Source organism: Thunnus albacares, chromosome 5 (assembly GCF_914725855.1).
Source record: "Thunnus albacares chromosome 5, fThuAlb1.1, whole genome shotgun sequence".
NCBI classification, from domain to species: domain Eukaryota; kingdom Metazoa; phylum Chordata; class Actinopteri; order Scombriformes; family Scombridae; genus Thunnus; species Thunnus albacares.
Window position 1 is genome coordinate 12,694,560 of NC_058110.1, and position 13,851 is coordinate 12,708,410.

General features: G+C 39.8%; 1 protein-coding gene across 4 annotated transcripts in view; it reads right to left on the reverse strand.

Moving 5' to 3' along the window:
* Nucleotides 1-13,851, reverse strand: part of LOC122982549 (interleukin-17 receptor B) — a 14,205-nt gene continuing 354 nt past the window's right edge. Inside the window, exons 2-11 of one of the 4 annotated variants that reach the window (XM_044351914.1) lie at nucleotides 13,824-13,848; nucleotides 13,060-13,126; nucleotides 12,844-12,957; nucleotides 4,467-4,570; nucleotides 4,106-4,238; nucleotides 3,657-3,701; nucleotides 3,516-3,545; nucleotides 2,539-2,628; nucleotides 1,768-2,060; nucleotides 1-1,452 (exon numbers count right to left, since the gene is read on the reverse strand). In XM_044351914.1, the coding sequence (XP_044207849.1) occupies nucleotides 1,018-1,452; nucleotides 1,768-2,060; nucleotides 2,539-2,628; nucleotides 3,516-3,545; nucleotides 3,657-3,701; nucleotides 4,106-4,238; nucleotides 4,467-4,570; nucleotides 12,844-12,892 (1,179 nt within the window). In that variant the 5' untranslated portion in view covers nucleotides 12,893-12,957; nucleotides 13,060-13,126; nucleotides 13,824-13,848 and the 3' untranslated portion in view covers nucleotides 1-1,017. Of the gene's footprint in view, nucleotides 1,453-1,767; nucleotides 2,061-2,538; nucleotides 2,629-3,515; nucleotides 3,546-3,656; nucleotides 3,702-4,105; nucleotides 4,239-4,466; nucleotides 4,571-6,179; nucleotides 6,798-12,843; nucleotides 12,958-13,059; nucleotides 13,127-13,823; nucleotides 13,849-13,851 lie in introns of those variants that run through there. The other 3 variants (XM_044351912.1, XM_044351910.1, XM_044351913.1) reach the window with 3 other exon arrangements.

Below are 13,851 nucleotides of genomic sequence, written 5' to 3' on the forward strand. Positions count from 1 at the left end.
TAAAGCTTATATTTTAATTAATGTTTCTCAATGCATTCAAATACTACTTGATGACACAATTCGAAGGACCATATAAACCATCAGTTTTTTTTATAACCGGTTCTTTTCAAGGTTGCAGGGCGCATGAACCTATACCAACATGCAGCAGTAAGAAACAAGGTATACCCTGAAAATCTGCCCGGTATATCACAGGGATAGCATAGACATGAAAAAACATGTTCACATTTACAAGCAATTTATAGCTTCCAACTGTGGACGGAAACCGGAGACCATGCAAACTACTTTGCAGTTGGTCAGGTTGGGTTTGCGCTCACAGTCCTCTTGCTTTGAGGCAACAGTGCAAACCACAGAGCCACCATTCAACTTTATAAACTGAGTCTGGATTAAAAAAGTTAGCTAGGTACATTTTCCAAAGAGTAGTAAAAAAATTCCATTAATATTTCACAAGTTATAAAATAAACAAAAAATCCTGAGGGATTTGATGATATAATGTAATAAATATAACATCTAGCCTTTAGCTTTAGTTGGTAGCAAATTAGAAAATATATTCTGGTTTCTTTAATTAAAGCTTACAGATTAAATCATCATAACAATCAAATACAGTAAATGAATTATTTCTTACATCTATTAAGTAACAGACTTTGTTGTGCTGGTGTTCATCCACCTTGAAGCAGCTTACAATTTCTACATGATCATGACGACAGATGAAACACTAACAGAGCATGTCAGTGGCAGGTTTCCACACCTTCCTCCTCAACGAGAATAGCCAACTTTGGTGTTGTAACAAAATGGATAAATAGGCTAGTAGGTGGTGCTACATACCAGAGATGAAATACTGAGTATCCACCTTGCAGTATTCAACTCAGTGTTTTGCTATTCAAAATAAACAGGTCTATGTCAGTAAAAAAAATAGAATAAAAAATACATTTTAGAAAACAGCATAATGAAATCACTTTTCTTTGACTAATTCATTGACCCTTTAAACTATATCAGTTTAAACATTTTCATTACACATGTTCAACCAGAGGTGATCACAGATTTCAATGGTTCTGCCTCTCCGTGAATGCTTGGTTGATGTCCGCTTAGCTTTTCTACAGTTTCTCTTAACTTCACTGTACTCTTCTCACTGTAGGAAATCCGTGGTCTTAAGATCAGATCTGATGTCTTCTTCTTGTCATCCTGCCTCTGAGTATAAAGACTCTCACAGAGCTTGTTCAAGTCCTTCATCAAACAAAAACTCTTGCAGGACCCCAGTTCCAGCGGCAGGTTACTGGGCCTCTTGTCCTTCTGCTCACCCAGCTGCACCACCCAGAACCGAGCCAGCTCTATGGCACTCTTCGCATGACTTGCCACCATGTTGAGAATCAGGGGGTAAAGGTCATGAGCTGCAGCTGGGATGGAGAGTTCTGGGGAGCTGTGGCTGGGAGGAGAGTGGCTGGGCTGTGAAGAGGGCTGAGAGAGGAGAGGAGAGGAGAGGAGAGGAGAGGAGAGACAATAAATTACACATAATTACAAAATGTCAAGGATTTCCCAGGCATATACCAGGTGAACTCCTGGTATATACATATCCATACATGAGAGCTCAGAGGTCATCTCCTTTTGATGTTCAGTGGCATGTACTCCATTTTTTTCCCACTTTACTTTTGTTAAAGTTAAAGTTTTGGGTTACATCATACAATACAATAAAAACAATCATCACTAAAATCACTTCTAGTCAGACAGTAAAAAAATTAATTATAAAAAATTAGACAACTTTACAGTCTCTACCTGCGGGCAGACGATGAGCACTCTCTCTGCAGCCTTGACCTGTTCTGCCAGCCAGCGCATCGGCCCCAGCTCTGCGATCCTCCCCTGCTGCCACATGTCGATAGCCACACTGCAGCCGCTGTGCCACTGCAGGAACTCTGCCAAGGCTACCACAGCCCGCTGGAAGGCCACATTCTCAGCAGGGTAGACCACGAGGACAGAGACAGGAGCCATGGGACATGTAGACAACCTTTCGAAACTCAATGATGTGGCGAAGTTTGTTCCACAGCTTTTATCTTGGGAGTTACAAAACACTGGAAAAGAGTGGTAAGGTAACCTCAGCACAGGGTAGCAGTGTCAAACATTTTATATTTAACATGGAGGGTATTTCCAATTTGTATAAAAAGACTGATACATATGAGTCTTTAATCAAACCTTCAAATTTAGGATGTGAAGCATGTTTCCATTTCAAGATAACAATAAGACCTCTTGCCAGTAGGGTAATTAAAGCTAAGGTCTTTGCAGTCTGACAGAAAGATTGCTGTAAAAGTTTTTGTAAGTAATTGATGACATATGCAAATATGTGTACAAGATTGGCAGATGAGCCCATACATCTGTTACAAGGGAACATTTTTGCTAATGTGGCATTGGTATAATACATTCTAGATCAGATTTTGCATTGAAGTAAACCATGTTGCTGAGAATAAGTTCTCATTTATCATCTGAAATGTTGGTGCCAAAGTCATCTTCCTAATAAATGTATGTTTTAAAAGTGTTTAAAAGTCTATTTACAGAAAATGATGCAAGTAGTCAGGATCATCAAACCGGCCAGTCCTCCAAAAATGGCTGCCACCACTATGCTGGTGAATGGTGTTTTTGGTTCTGCAAGGAAAAACATACACTTACACACAAAACACATTCCTTATTTTACATCATGTAATTATATTGAGATTCAACTGATTCACTGTATGTACTGACGGTGCATTGAAGTCCAACTGGAATCAATTTAGTTGTATCTTTATGCAAAGATGTTTTTTTAATTTTAATGTCAATCATTTTTTTATTATTTAAGGAAAGAAAAAAAGATCTTTGGGGAAATATTAGAAATGCCCTCTTTCCTCTCAGCAACTGGAGGGGCATTTGGTGTCTATGTCTTGACTGACTGGAGCTAGCAGGCTGACATTCAGCAGTAAACAAACTTACAAGCCATGGGCAGACAGTGTGTTGTTCTCATGAAGAGTAAGGACCACACCAGCATCGTCATTTTCAGCTACATTTATAAGGTGTTTAATGTGCAGCAGCTGAGCAGCTACTTAACTATCTAGCCTGCAAACTGACGTTAGTCTGTCTTAACTGACTTTTCCTCAGTGAATGTTTGTTTGGTGGTTCGTTCAACGAGCTGAGGTGCGGGACAAGATGTGTGTTCATGTTTGTAAGTTTGATAAGAAGGAGGCTTTAGCAGGAAAACTAATGTGTGTTGTTGTTCAGAAACTGTAGCTCTTGTGTTGCAGGTTGCTGTCAGGCTCAGTGTGACCATCAGTTTATGAATTCACGGTGATGTGAATGGAGCAATTTTATTGACTGTATGGAAAAACTTCTCTATCTACATAGACGGAAACACAAACCACCATGAAATTAATATATATATATATATATATATATATATATATATATATATATATATATATATATAAATAAATTTATCTGTTTTGGTTAAAGAAAAAGAGAAAAAACTTTCAACTGTACTTTCAGTAATTGTGAAGTCTCACCTGAAGTAGGAATCTCAGTAGTGATCTTAACTGGAGTGAAATATTTAAAAAGTATTGTTAGATAGAATAAGCAACATCTTTGTTATGAATAATGATTTATATACACACATACACACTTGCACAAGACATGAGATTGCTCACCTGTAGTAACTTGAGTAGAACTTGGGGTTTGGTGTGTCATACCTGCTGAGAAAACAGACACTAAGGCTGAAACATTTGAAAACTTTTCAGTTCATGCTGCCTGTATGGAAACAACAGAGTAACCATGACTGAGATTACAAAACATATTTATGTCTTTTACATATTTTATACCCATCATGTTTGATGATAAGCCTGTAAAATGTACTCAATTCATTATTCTGTACTATCAAAACAACATAGTTTGAGTGCAATGTTGCTAACTAAATACTTTTGACTTGCACTAAGTTTCATGCCTGACAGTGTTAACAAAGTAACCAAAAATACTCAAATGGAAATGTAATAAATCCAAACATTTTTTGCTTTTTTTGTTTGTTTATTCTTGCTGTCTTTACTTTTTGATGCTTCTTTGCTGGGTATCAATAAAGTAGTGAATTAAAAAATGAACTTACGTTGTGGTGTATCAGGTATTTCAATATCGGCATATTTGTAAGACGGACCACTCCCAAGTGGTGGCAAAGGGAGATTGGCAGCGTCGATCGTGTTGGGGCCAGTGAATCCGCTTACTAAATGATGAAACCATTTCTAGATTTGAAAAGATGACAATAAAAATATGTAATTAGAGAGCATTTGATCTTTTCACCTTCACAGTCCTTTCGTAAGTCGATCATTTAAAACACACGTTGTGCGGACAATCACTGCTTAAACTAAAATGTATTTTCATTCCTATTCAACATCCCATAATGATAAAATGTATCAAAACAACAATTAATATGTATGGATTATGAATATAATCATGTGGCTGTATGTTACCTGCTTTGAGCCAGTGAGGTTTGTCTTGGCCAAAGGTGGGTTGTATTCACAGAAGTACACTGATACACCTGTGATACGAGTGCCTATCAGATATTCGATACTAGCTGCAGGGAGACAGAAAATGACAGGGTTTGTATCAGAGTTCACATTATCAGTTTATCAGCTGGCCTTCAGTAGTGTCCTCAACTTCATATATGTAAACTGCAGTGAAGGCTTGTTTATCCATAATTTATTAATTCTTTTAAAAGTTCAACATCTTTTGTTGAACATCAATTTGAACACCTTAGTTTTTCTCTAGCATTATGTGGCTTTTGCCTCATACATAAAAGCCTTTAATTATTCTGGGTTTCAGTGAAAAATTTCCATGCCCAGTGATATAAAATTGAGGAGAAAGTGTGTCGGCTGACTTTCATCTTTGACATGCTCTTCAGAAATCTGTGGCAGAGCATGTAATTATCAATTTTGAATGATTTCCATTATTAAGTTATTTCATTACATCCATTTTGTGGAATTTTCACTATTTGCAGTAAACCACCTTGAAGTTCACTGAAGAGAATCTGAAACCTCTAGAAATGTTAAGCAAGTTTGACAGTCTTGACTAGCGCTGCAACTAAGGATTATTTTCACGATCAGTTTTTTGGTCCTAAAAATGTTGAAAAATGTAGATCACTGTTTCCCAAAGCCCAGTTTGACGTCTTCAAATGTCTTGTTTTGTCCACAATCCAAAGATCTTCACTTTACTGTCATAGAAGACTAAAGAAACAGAAAATATTCACATTTGAGAAGCTAGAATCAGAGAATTTTGACATTTTTTCTTAAAAGATGACTCAAAACAATTAATTATCAAAATAGTTGGCATTATTTAATAGTTGGCTGCTAATTGATCAATCAACTAATCATTGCAGCTCTAGTCTTGACACCATATTTACTGAGGAAACAGAACTAAGAAATTCTTTTACCAAACAGACATTAAATAACTGAGGGACATCATTACCAGTTCATGCACTGAGGTTACCAACTTGACCATAGAGAACAACAACCTCAGAGTATAATACATCAAGGATACCATGTTATGGTATTACCATGACTGTAGGAGCCATGAATGGATTAATTTTCAAGTTTGAATGAATTGCAAAGTTGTAATTTTTGTTTTATATTTTGGGTTATTTTGGTTTATTTATTATTGCACGATCACAGTGATTGATAATCAGGTCACATGGATACGGGCGGTGATATCCTATGGTTAATATAAGCACCTGTTCACCTGCATGCCGGCTGGTAAGAAAGAGACAGAGGGTGAGTGGGTCGTCGTATTTTTTGTTGACCGCTGTTTACACCTGATCGCTGTGATTATTTTGAGTATATTATGTGCACGTTATAATAAGTTGAACCTTTTCATTAATAAAAGTTATTAAACTTATTTTTTTGATCTCGGTGAATCTTTTTGGTAGCGTGTCAGACAAACGGCAAACAAGGCCCAACCTCAGCCTCTCAGTGACTTTTACGTTGTTGCCAATAGTCGCTACATTTTTGTCAACAAAAAACGGCATTAAAATAAACATCACCGGATGACGCATGGGCTCAAGGATCGATTGGAAGGGGATTAAACAAAGCGATCGTCGGGGGTAAATGATTGAAGAAGGCACCGGCTGTCAACTATTACAACTTCAGGAGCCGCAGTCAAAGCCAACCACAGAAGCCAGGTAGGCTTACCGGTGTTTGTACGCATTAAGCTGTGTATTAATGGAAGGAATGCGGCTTGCATATTCACTGCTGTGTGTCCGCTGGGGATGACTGGCTGATTGATTACCGGTTGAGAGGTGGCTCACCCGGAGTGTTGGCATTAACCTGATTGTATGGTTTCCCGGTGCTGAATTATCTCCGTAGTGCAAAAATAAGGAATCTCTGCTTGGTCTCTTTGAAGTTGCCGCTGCGCTGTTGATGTGGAAATGTTTGCTGGATGAATTGCCTTTCGGTCTTTGGATGTGTCCTTAAATGCACAAATAATGTATTGAAAAAGACATCGAAAAGGAACTCAAGAGGAAAAATGAGTCAAATAAATGCTGGTGTTGCAAGTTCTCAAATGGAGTGTGGGAAAAGAAAAGCTCAACTCACTGCAAAGGCGTTGGTGAATAAAATTGAAAAGCTTCAACGGGAACGCAAAATGACTGAAAATAAAATTAAAGGGCTCATACCACAAATGAAATCATTCATGAAAAAAAGGGAAAATGTCTCTCATGTACAACCCCTTTTAGAGAGTTTAATTAAACTTTGTGAAAATGCCAACATGTCACATAATATGTTGATTGCTTTACTCCCAGAGGATGAACAGAGGAAAAAAAATGAATGGTTTTCCAGCATTGTGAAATACAGCAACACATTTAAAGGGCATGTTGAACAGTGGTTGAGTGAACCAGAGGAACTGCTCCACAATGACAGTTGTGTTCAATCTGATCCTGTTGGAATCAATGAAGATGTCTTTTCTTCAAATAGCCGATGAACCTCAAGTAATAATGCAGGCTGCATCCATAATCATGACAGATGATATTCAAGATAATGTAAAGCCAAGTGACAGTGTGTCAAATGTGGGAAGCAGAGTGTCCAGATCACAAAACTCTGCAACAGGAAGAAAGTCTGCTGCTTCTAGTATTTCTTCTGCACGTCTTAAAGCTGAGGCGGACTTGGCAGCTTTAAAGATAAGACAAAAATTATTGAAGGACAAACACGAACTGGAAGAAGAGGAGGAACAACTACATAAAAGGAAGGAGCAGCTTCAACTGGATGAGGAAATTGCTACACACATGGCTAAGCTAAATGTGTTCAGATCTCAGAGCATCCTAAGTGGGAAAACCTCTATAACAAAGCAATCAGATGGAATGAATTCTTATTTGGAAAAAAGACAAGGAAAAACACAAACCCTCAGTGCTAAGGCAAATCCATTTATTCCACAAATGTCACAAAAGGAAGTCACACGTGACCACCTGGATACAGGAGCAAGGCCTGAGGAGAAAAATCCATCTCAGTTCTTTCATTTGAAGCCTATGTCTGTAGGGTGCCATGTACACCTGCAACATTCAGTGTATCATGATGCTCAAGCAACTACACAAATGCAATATGGAAATGTGTCATATGCAAATATGGGTCCAGAAAATGAAGACCAAAACAACATGCTTGGCATTATGAGGAAGCAAAATGAAATCACTACACTGTTGATACAGCAGCAATGTCTTTCATCTTTGCCCAAGCGAGATATACCAACCTTTCGATGGTGATCCATTAAAATATCATGCATTCATGAAGGCTTTTGAGGATGGTGTAGAAAGGAACACTGTGAGCCACAGTGACCGACTCTATTTCCTGGAGCAGCACACTAAGGGTCATCCAAAAGAGCTTGTTAGAAGCTGCCAGCACATTGATCCAGAGAGGGGATATGTTAACGCTAAGGCTTTATTACAGGACCAGTTTGGAAATGAGCAGAAGGTTGCATCTGCATACATGGAAAGGGCTCTGTCATGGCCTCCGATCAAAACTGAAGATATAAAAGCTCTTCAAGATTACAGCTTTTTCCTCAGAGGATGCTGTAATGCCATGGAAGAGGTGCAATACTTGCATGAGCTAGACATGCCTGCCAATATGCTGGCTGTTATAAGGAAATTGCCTTACAAATTTAGGGACAAGTGGAGAACTGTAGCCTGTGAACTGCAAGAAAGGCGTAGCCAGAGAGCTACATTCATCGATATCACTAATTTCATTGAGAGACAAGTGAGAATCTTAACTGACCCAGTGTTTGGAAACATACAGGATGCTCCATCACTGACAACAAACAAAGGTGTAAGCAAGCACAATCCACAATCTCGTTCTGGAATTAAAGGAACTGGTTTTGCTACCACCGTAGCCCCTGTGGGAAACAAAACTCAACCTGGAACCAAAGGGAAGGAACATGTTCAAACTGAAAGGAAGACATGTCTTTGCTGTGGAGGAGGTCACGCATTGGATTTGTGTCCTCAGTTGGGGAAAAGAGCACATAAAGAGAAGACTGGCTTCTTGAAGGACAATGGTGTCTGTTTTGGCTGTTTGTGTATTGGACACATCAGCAAAGATTGCAGAAAACTGATTTCCTGTGCAAAATGTGGTCTTAAACATCCAACCATACTTCACATTCCTCCAAAGGAAAAGGAATCTGACCTAGCTGAGAGGAAAGCAGAGGTGTCAGTGGACAGCACTCTGGTGTCAAGTGGTCTTACTGCGGCTGGTGATCATGATTGTAAACTTCCCATAGTTCCAGTGCAAGTGCAAATCCAGAAAGGGGAGCAAGATTGTCACCACCTATGCTTTCTTGGACCAAGGCAGTACAGCAGTATTCTGTACAGAGTCTCTGATGCACAAGTTTGACCTTACAGGGAAGAAGGTACATATTCTTTTACGGACAATGGGCCAAGAGAGAGTTGTGAGCAGTCACATCAGGAGGGCCTGGAGGTAGCTGGCTTGAATGAGGAGCACTTCTGTGAACTGCCCAAGGCTTACACGCAGGTGTGCATGCCTGTTCACAAGGGGAACATTCCGAGACAGAGTGATCTTCAGAGATGGCCTCATTTAAAACATGTCAAATTGCCTGAGATTGAGGCAGGGATTGAGCTGTTGATAGGGACAAATGTTTCTAAGGCCTTGGAACCATTGCAAGTCATATGCAGTGTTCATAATGGACCATATGCAATAGGGACAATGCTGGGTTGGACTGTGAACGGACCACTGAAAGGAGACAGTGGAGATGCAATGGACTGTGAGCAGCCAGAGTTACAAGTGAACAGAGTGTCAGTTGTGTGTTTGGACGAACTTTGGCAGCAGCAATTTAAGGCAGATTTCCCTGAATGCAGCATGGATGAACAAATTGGCATGTCAAGAGACGATCAAAAGTTTATGGAACTGGTCACAAACTCAGCAAAGCAAGTGAATGGCCACTATCAGATCAACTTACCTCCTGAGGAAAAGGGACGTTAGCATGCAAAATAATAAGAAAATCATTGAGCAGCGTGCCTTACACCTGAACAAGAGGCTTCAGAAGGATTCCTCATTTCATGCTGATTATATGGCCTTCATGAATGACCTTGTTGCCAAAGGTTATGCTGAAAGGGTGCCTGAAGAGGATGTGGAACATAGTGATGGCAAGGTCTGGTATATCCCGCACCATGGCATCTACCATCCTACAAAAGGAAAGATCAGAGTTGTCTTTGACTGTGGAGCGAGTTTCCAGGGAACATCACTTAATGCTCAGCTCCTACAGGGACCAGATCTTACAAGTTCACTGATAGGAGTGGTGACCAGATTCAGGAAAGAATCAGTGGTGATCATGGCAGATGTTGAATCCATGTTTCACCAAGTAAGAGTGCCAGTGGAAGATGTTGATTTGCTGAGGTTCCTCTGGTGGCCTGATGGGGATTTAAATCAAGATCTCATCGACTTCAGGATGATGGTGCATCTCTTTGGGGCGATGTCGTCTCCCAGCTGCACCAATTTTGCCCTCAGAAAATGTGCAGAGGACAACAAAGAACAGTTCAACCAGGAAGTGGTGGATAAGGACCTACATTGTTTCTATGTTGATGACTGTCTTGTGTCAGTGGCTTCGGTGGAGGAAGCAGTGTCACTTTATCATGACCTCGTCTCCATCTGTGCTAAAGGTGGATTCCAGCTCACAAAGGCGTGATGTTCTGTCTGTGATACCTGAGAGCCACAGAGCTAATGATATGAAAAGGTTGGACATGGACCAGTATGTGCTACCAGTAGAGAGAGCACTTGGGGTGGAATGGTGTATCCAGTCTGATACTTTTAAGTTCAAGATTGTGATCAAGGACAGACCACTCACCAGGAGAGAGATTCTCTCAACAGTTAGCTCCATCTATGACCCTCTTGGTATCTTGAGTCCTGTCGTCCTGTCAGCGAAGAAGATCTTAAGGAATCTGTGCAGGAGAGCACTTGGCTGGGATGATGTTGCTTGGATCTTGAGATTTAAGACTTGGCTCTTGTCTGTTTGTCAGAAGAGGAGAATATTGAGCATGGCTCTTGCACAGTCTGACTTGGATACGGACCAACAAAGACGTTCATTGGAGAAGGACATGGAAACTTTTAAGAGAAAGACAGTTTCAAGTTGTCTATCAGTGGGGGAGCTTGATAAGGCTGAACTGGAGATCATCAAGCTTCGTCAAAGGAAGAGGTTTCCAGAGGAATTCTCCAGGCTGAAAAAGGGCAAAAGTGTGAAGGGGCACAGTCACATCTACACACTCTGCCCACTGATGGAGGATGGTGTTCTGAGAGTTGGTGGTCGGCTCAGCAGGTCATCTATGCCAGCAGAAACTAAACATCCCATAATACTGGCTAAGGATTTACATATATCAGCCAGTCTTCTGAGGCACATTCATCAAGAGGTGGGACATGGTGGTCGTAACCACGTTATCCAAACTGCGTGAGAGATATTGGATCACTGGTGCCAGTACACCCATAAGGAGAGTTCTGTCAAAGTGTATCATCTGTCGACAGTTGAATGCTCAGCCAGTGTCCTAGCAGATGGCAGACTTACCTTTATGAAAGAATTAATTCAGATGAACCTCCTTTTACTGGTGTTGGAGTAGACCATTTCGGACTTTTCGAGGTGAGGAGCAGGAGGAGTGTAGTGAAGAGGTATGGAGTCATTTTTACCTGCCTGGCCATACACGCAATCCACATTGAAGTGGACACAGACTCTTTCATTAATGCACTCAGACGCTTTATAGCGAAACGTGGTCAAGTTCAGGAATTGCGCTCTGATAATGGGACAAACTTCATTGGAGCAGAGCGTGAATTGAGAACAGCTATTGAGCAGTGGAATCAGTTGCAGATTAATGGTGTTCTTCTTCAGAAAGGAATAAAATGGACTTTTAACCCCCCGGCTGGCTCACATCATGGAGGATCTTGGGAGAGGTTAATTAGATCAGTGAGGAAAGTCCTCAATTCCACTTTGAAAGTGCAAAACTTGGACGAAGACGGCCTTCTCACAGTTCTCTGTGAAGTGGAAGCCATCATCAATGGCCGTCCAATTACTAAAGCATCCACAGATCCTAATGACCTGGAGGCATTGACACCAAATCTCCTGTTACTTTTGAAGACCTTACCATCTTTGCCACCAGGAGTCTTCCAGGGGACAGACATGTATGCTCATAGGCGATGGAAGCAGGTCCAGTACTTGTCTGACTTGTTCTGGAAAAGATGAGTTAAAGAATACTTACCTCAACTGCAGGAGCGTCAGAGGTGGTCAGGAGTGAAGCGCAACCTCATCCCTAGAGATATAGTGCTTATAGTGGATAACACGGCACCTCGTAACTCCTGGGTCATGGGAAGAGTCCTACAAACCTTTCCAGACAGGAGAGGTTTTGTGTGTCAGGTGTGCATCAAAACAAAGAGCAGCTGCCTGGACCGACCAATAACCAAAGTCTGTCTACTACAGGAGGCCGAAGCTGGATAAGGAGTGGCTGATGCACATTGTGACACTTTGACCTCCATTTTGACTCTGATTTTTGACTGACAGACATAGTGATGGTAAAGATCACTCTGATAAGACTATGTGCTAGTAACCTCTGGTCTTACTGACTTATGACTCATGTACAGGATCGGGAGGAAGAAAGAAGATCGAAAATGTAAAGTAAATTTATGGACTTTGATTATTGAGCTTTTAATTGCTTCATGCCTCCTATTAACATTTGTAATGTGAATAATTATTATGTTATAACCTAATAATTAGGGGCTGGCGTGTAGGAGCCATGAATGGATTCATTTTCAAGTTTGAATGAATTGCAAAGTTGTAATTTTTGTTTTATATTTTGGATTATTTTGGTTTATTTATTATTGCATGATCACAGTGATTGATAATCAGGTCACATGGATATGGGTGGTGATATCCGATAGTTAATATAAGCACCTGTTCACCTGCATGCCGACTGGTAAGAAAGAGACAGAGGGTGAGTGGGTCGTCGTATTTTTTGTTGACCGCTGTTTTACACCTGATCGCTGTGATTATTTTGAGTATATATTGTGCACATTATAGTTGATCCTTTTCATTAATAAAAGTTATTAAACTTATTTTTTGATCTCGGTGAATCTTTTTGGTAGTGTGTCAGACAAACTGCAAACAAGGCCCAACCTCAGCCTCTCAGCGACTTTTACATTGTTGCCAGTAGTCGCTACAATGACATTCACTGGATAAACACTGACTGTAGGTGTAAGAACTTATGTTGTTTGTAGCAGATTATCAGTGATAATCAATAAGATACTGTCTTAAATCCAACAAATCAAGTGGTTTTATAAATTTCCATGTGGAAAAAAATATAACTATATAAGTGCTGTCTCCTACCATCAATGTTGATTGCCCAGCTTACGTTAATCATATATTTACTTCCCATTGGCACCAGCTCGGCTTTCAAATCCGCCAGCAAAGATGGAGAGTTGTCATTGCGGTCAGGAAGATCTGGAACAAGAGATAACAGTGTTGCTTAATGCATGCATTGATGGTGTCTATGTTATTTAACCAGATGTCCTCTGTTAATTCAGAAATGTAGGCTACATTTACATTATAAATTTGGCAGATGCTTTTGTCCAAAGCGATGTTCAAATGAGGTACAATCCACCAGTACATCCTACAGGAGATCAAGAAGAATCCATTGAGAGTAAATGCCTCAATATTCAGTTCCATGTTACACCTGACACAAGTGCCACAAGGCTTAAAGGTGGTTGAAGCAACATAAAACTTCTTTTTTGAGTAAGAGAGAAAGAGCATATTAAGTAAGTGTTCTGTAATTTCTGTGACCATCAAAACATGTAAAAATCGTTATTAAATGATTATTTATATTTATATTTTTGCATAATATCCGCATTAATCTGGAAATCAGCATAATGAAGTTGAAAAATGTGTTGAAAACCAGTGTGGCTACTGATGTTCAATTTCAGTCACACATTTTAAATAAAAATCTATTGTTTAACCATGGCCTTCATAAAAAGAATAAAAAAAAAATTTATTTCATATTAATTTCTTTCTTCATATTTTTTTTTGTCTATTTTTGACACACTTTGGTGGCTTATATGTAAGCCACTGACTTTGTGTCATCCTGTCTGAAAGAGCTACCAGCCCTGTAACAACCTCATAGGAAGTTTTAGTGTCCAATTATGATCAAAATCCTACGTAAAAATTAAATCAAACAAAATATTGGCCAACAAACACCTAGTTGGGTCAAAACCTATAATTGCTCCAATGGTGCCTTCAGATTTTTAAACTAACATATTGACATTAAAGGTCATAGTTCTACTCCAAAGTATGAATAAAATATCACAACATACCGAGCGATTCACGACACTCCACTTTCTG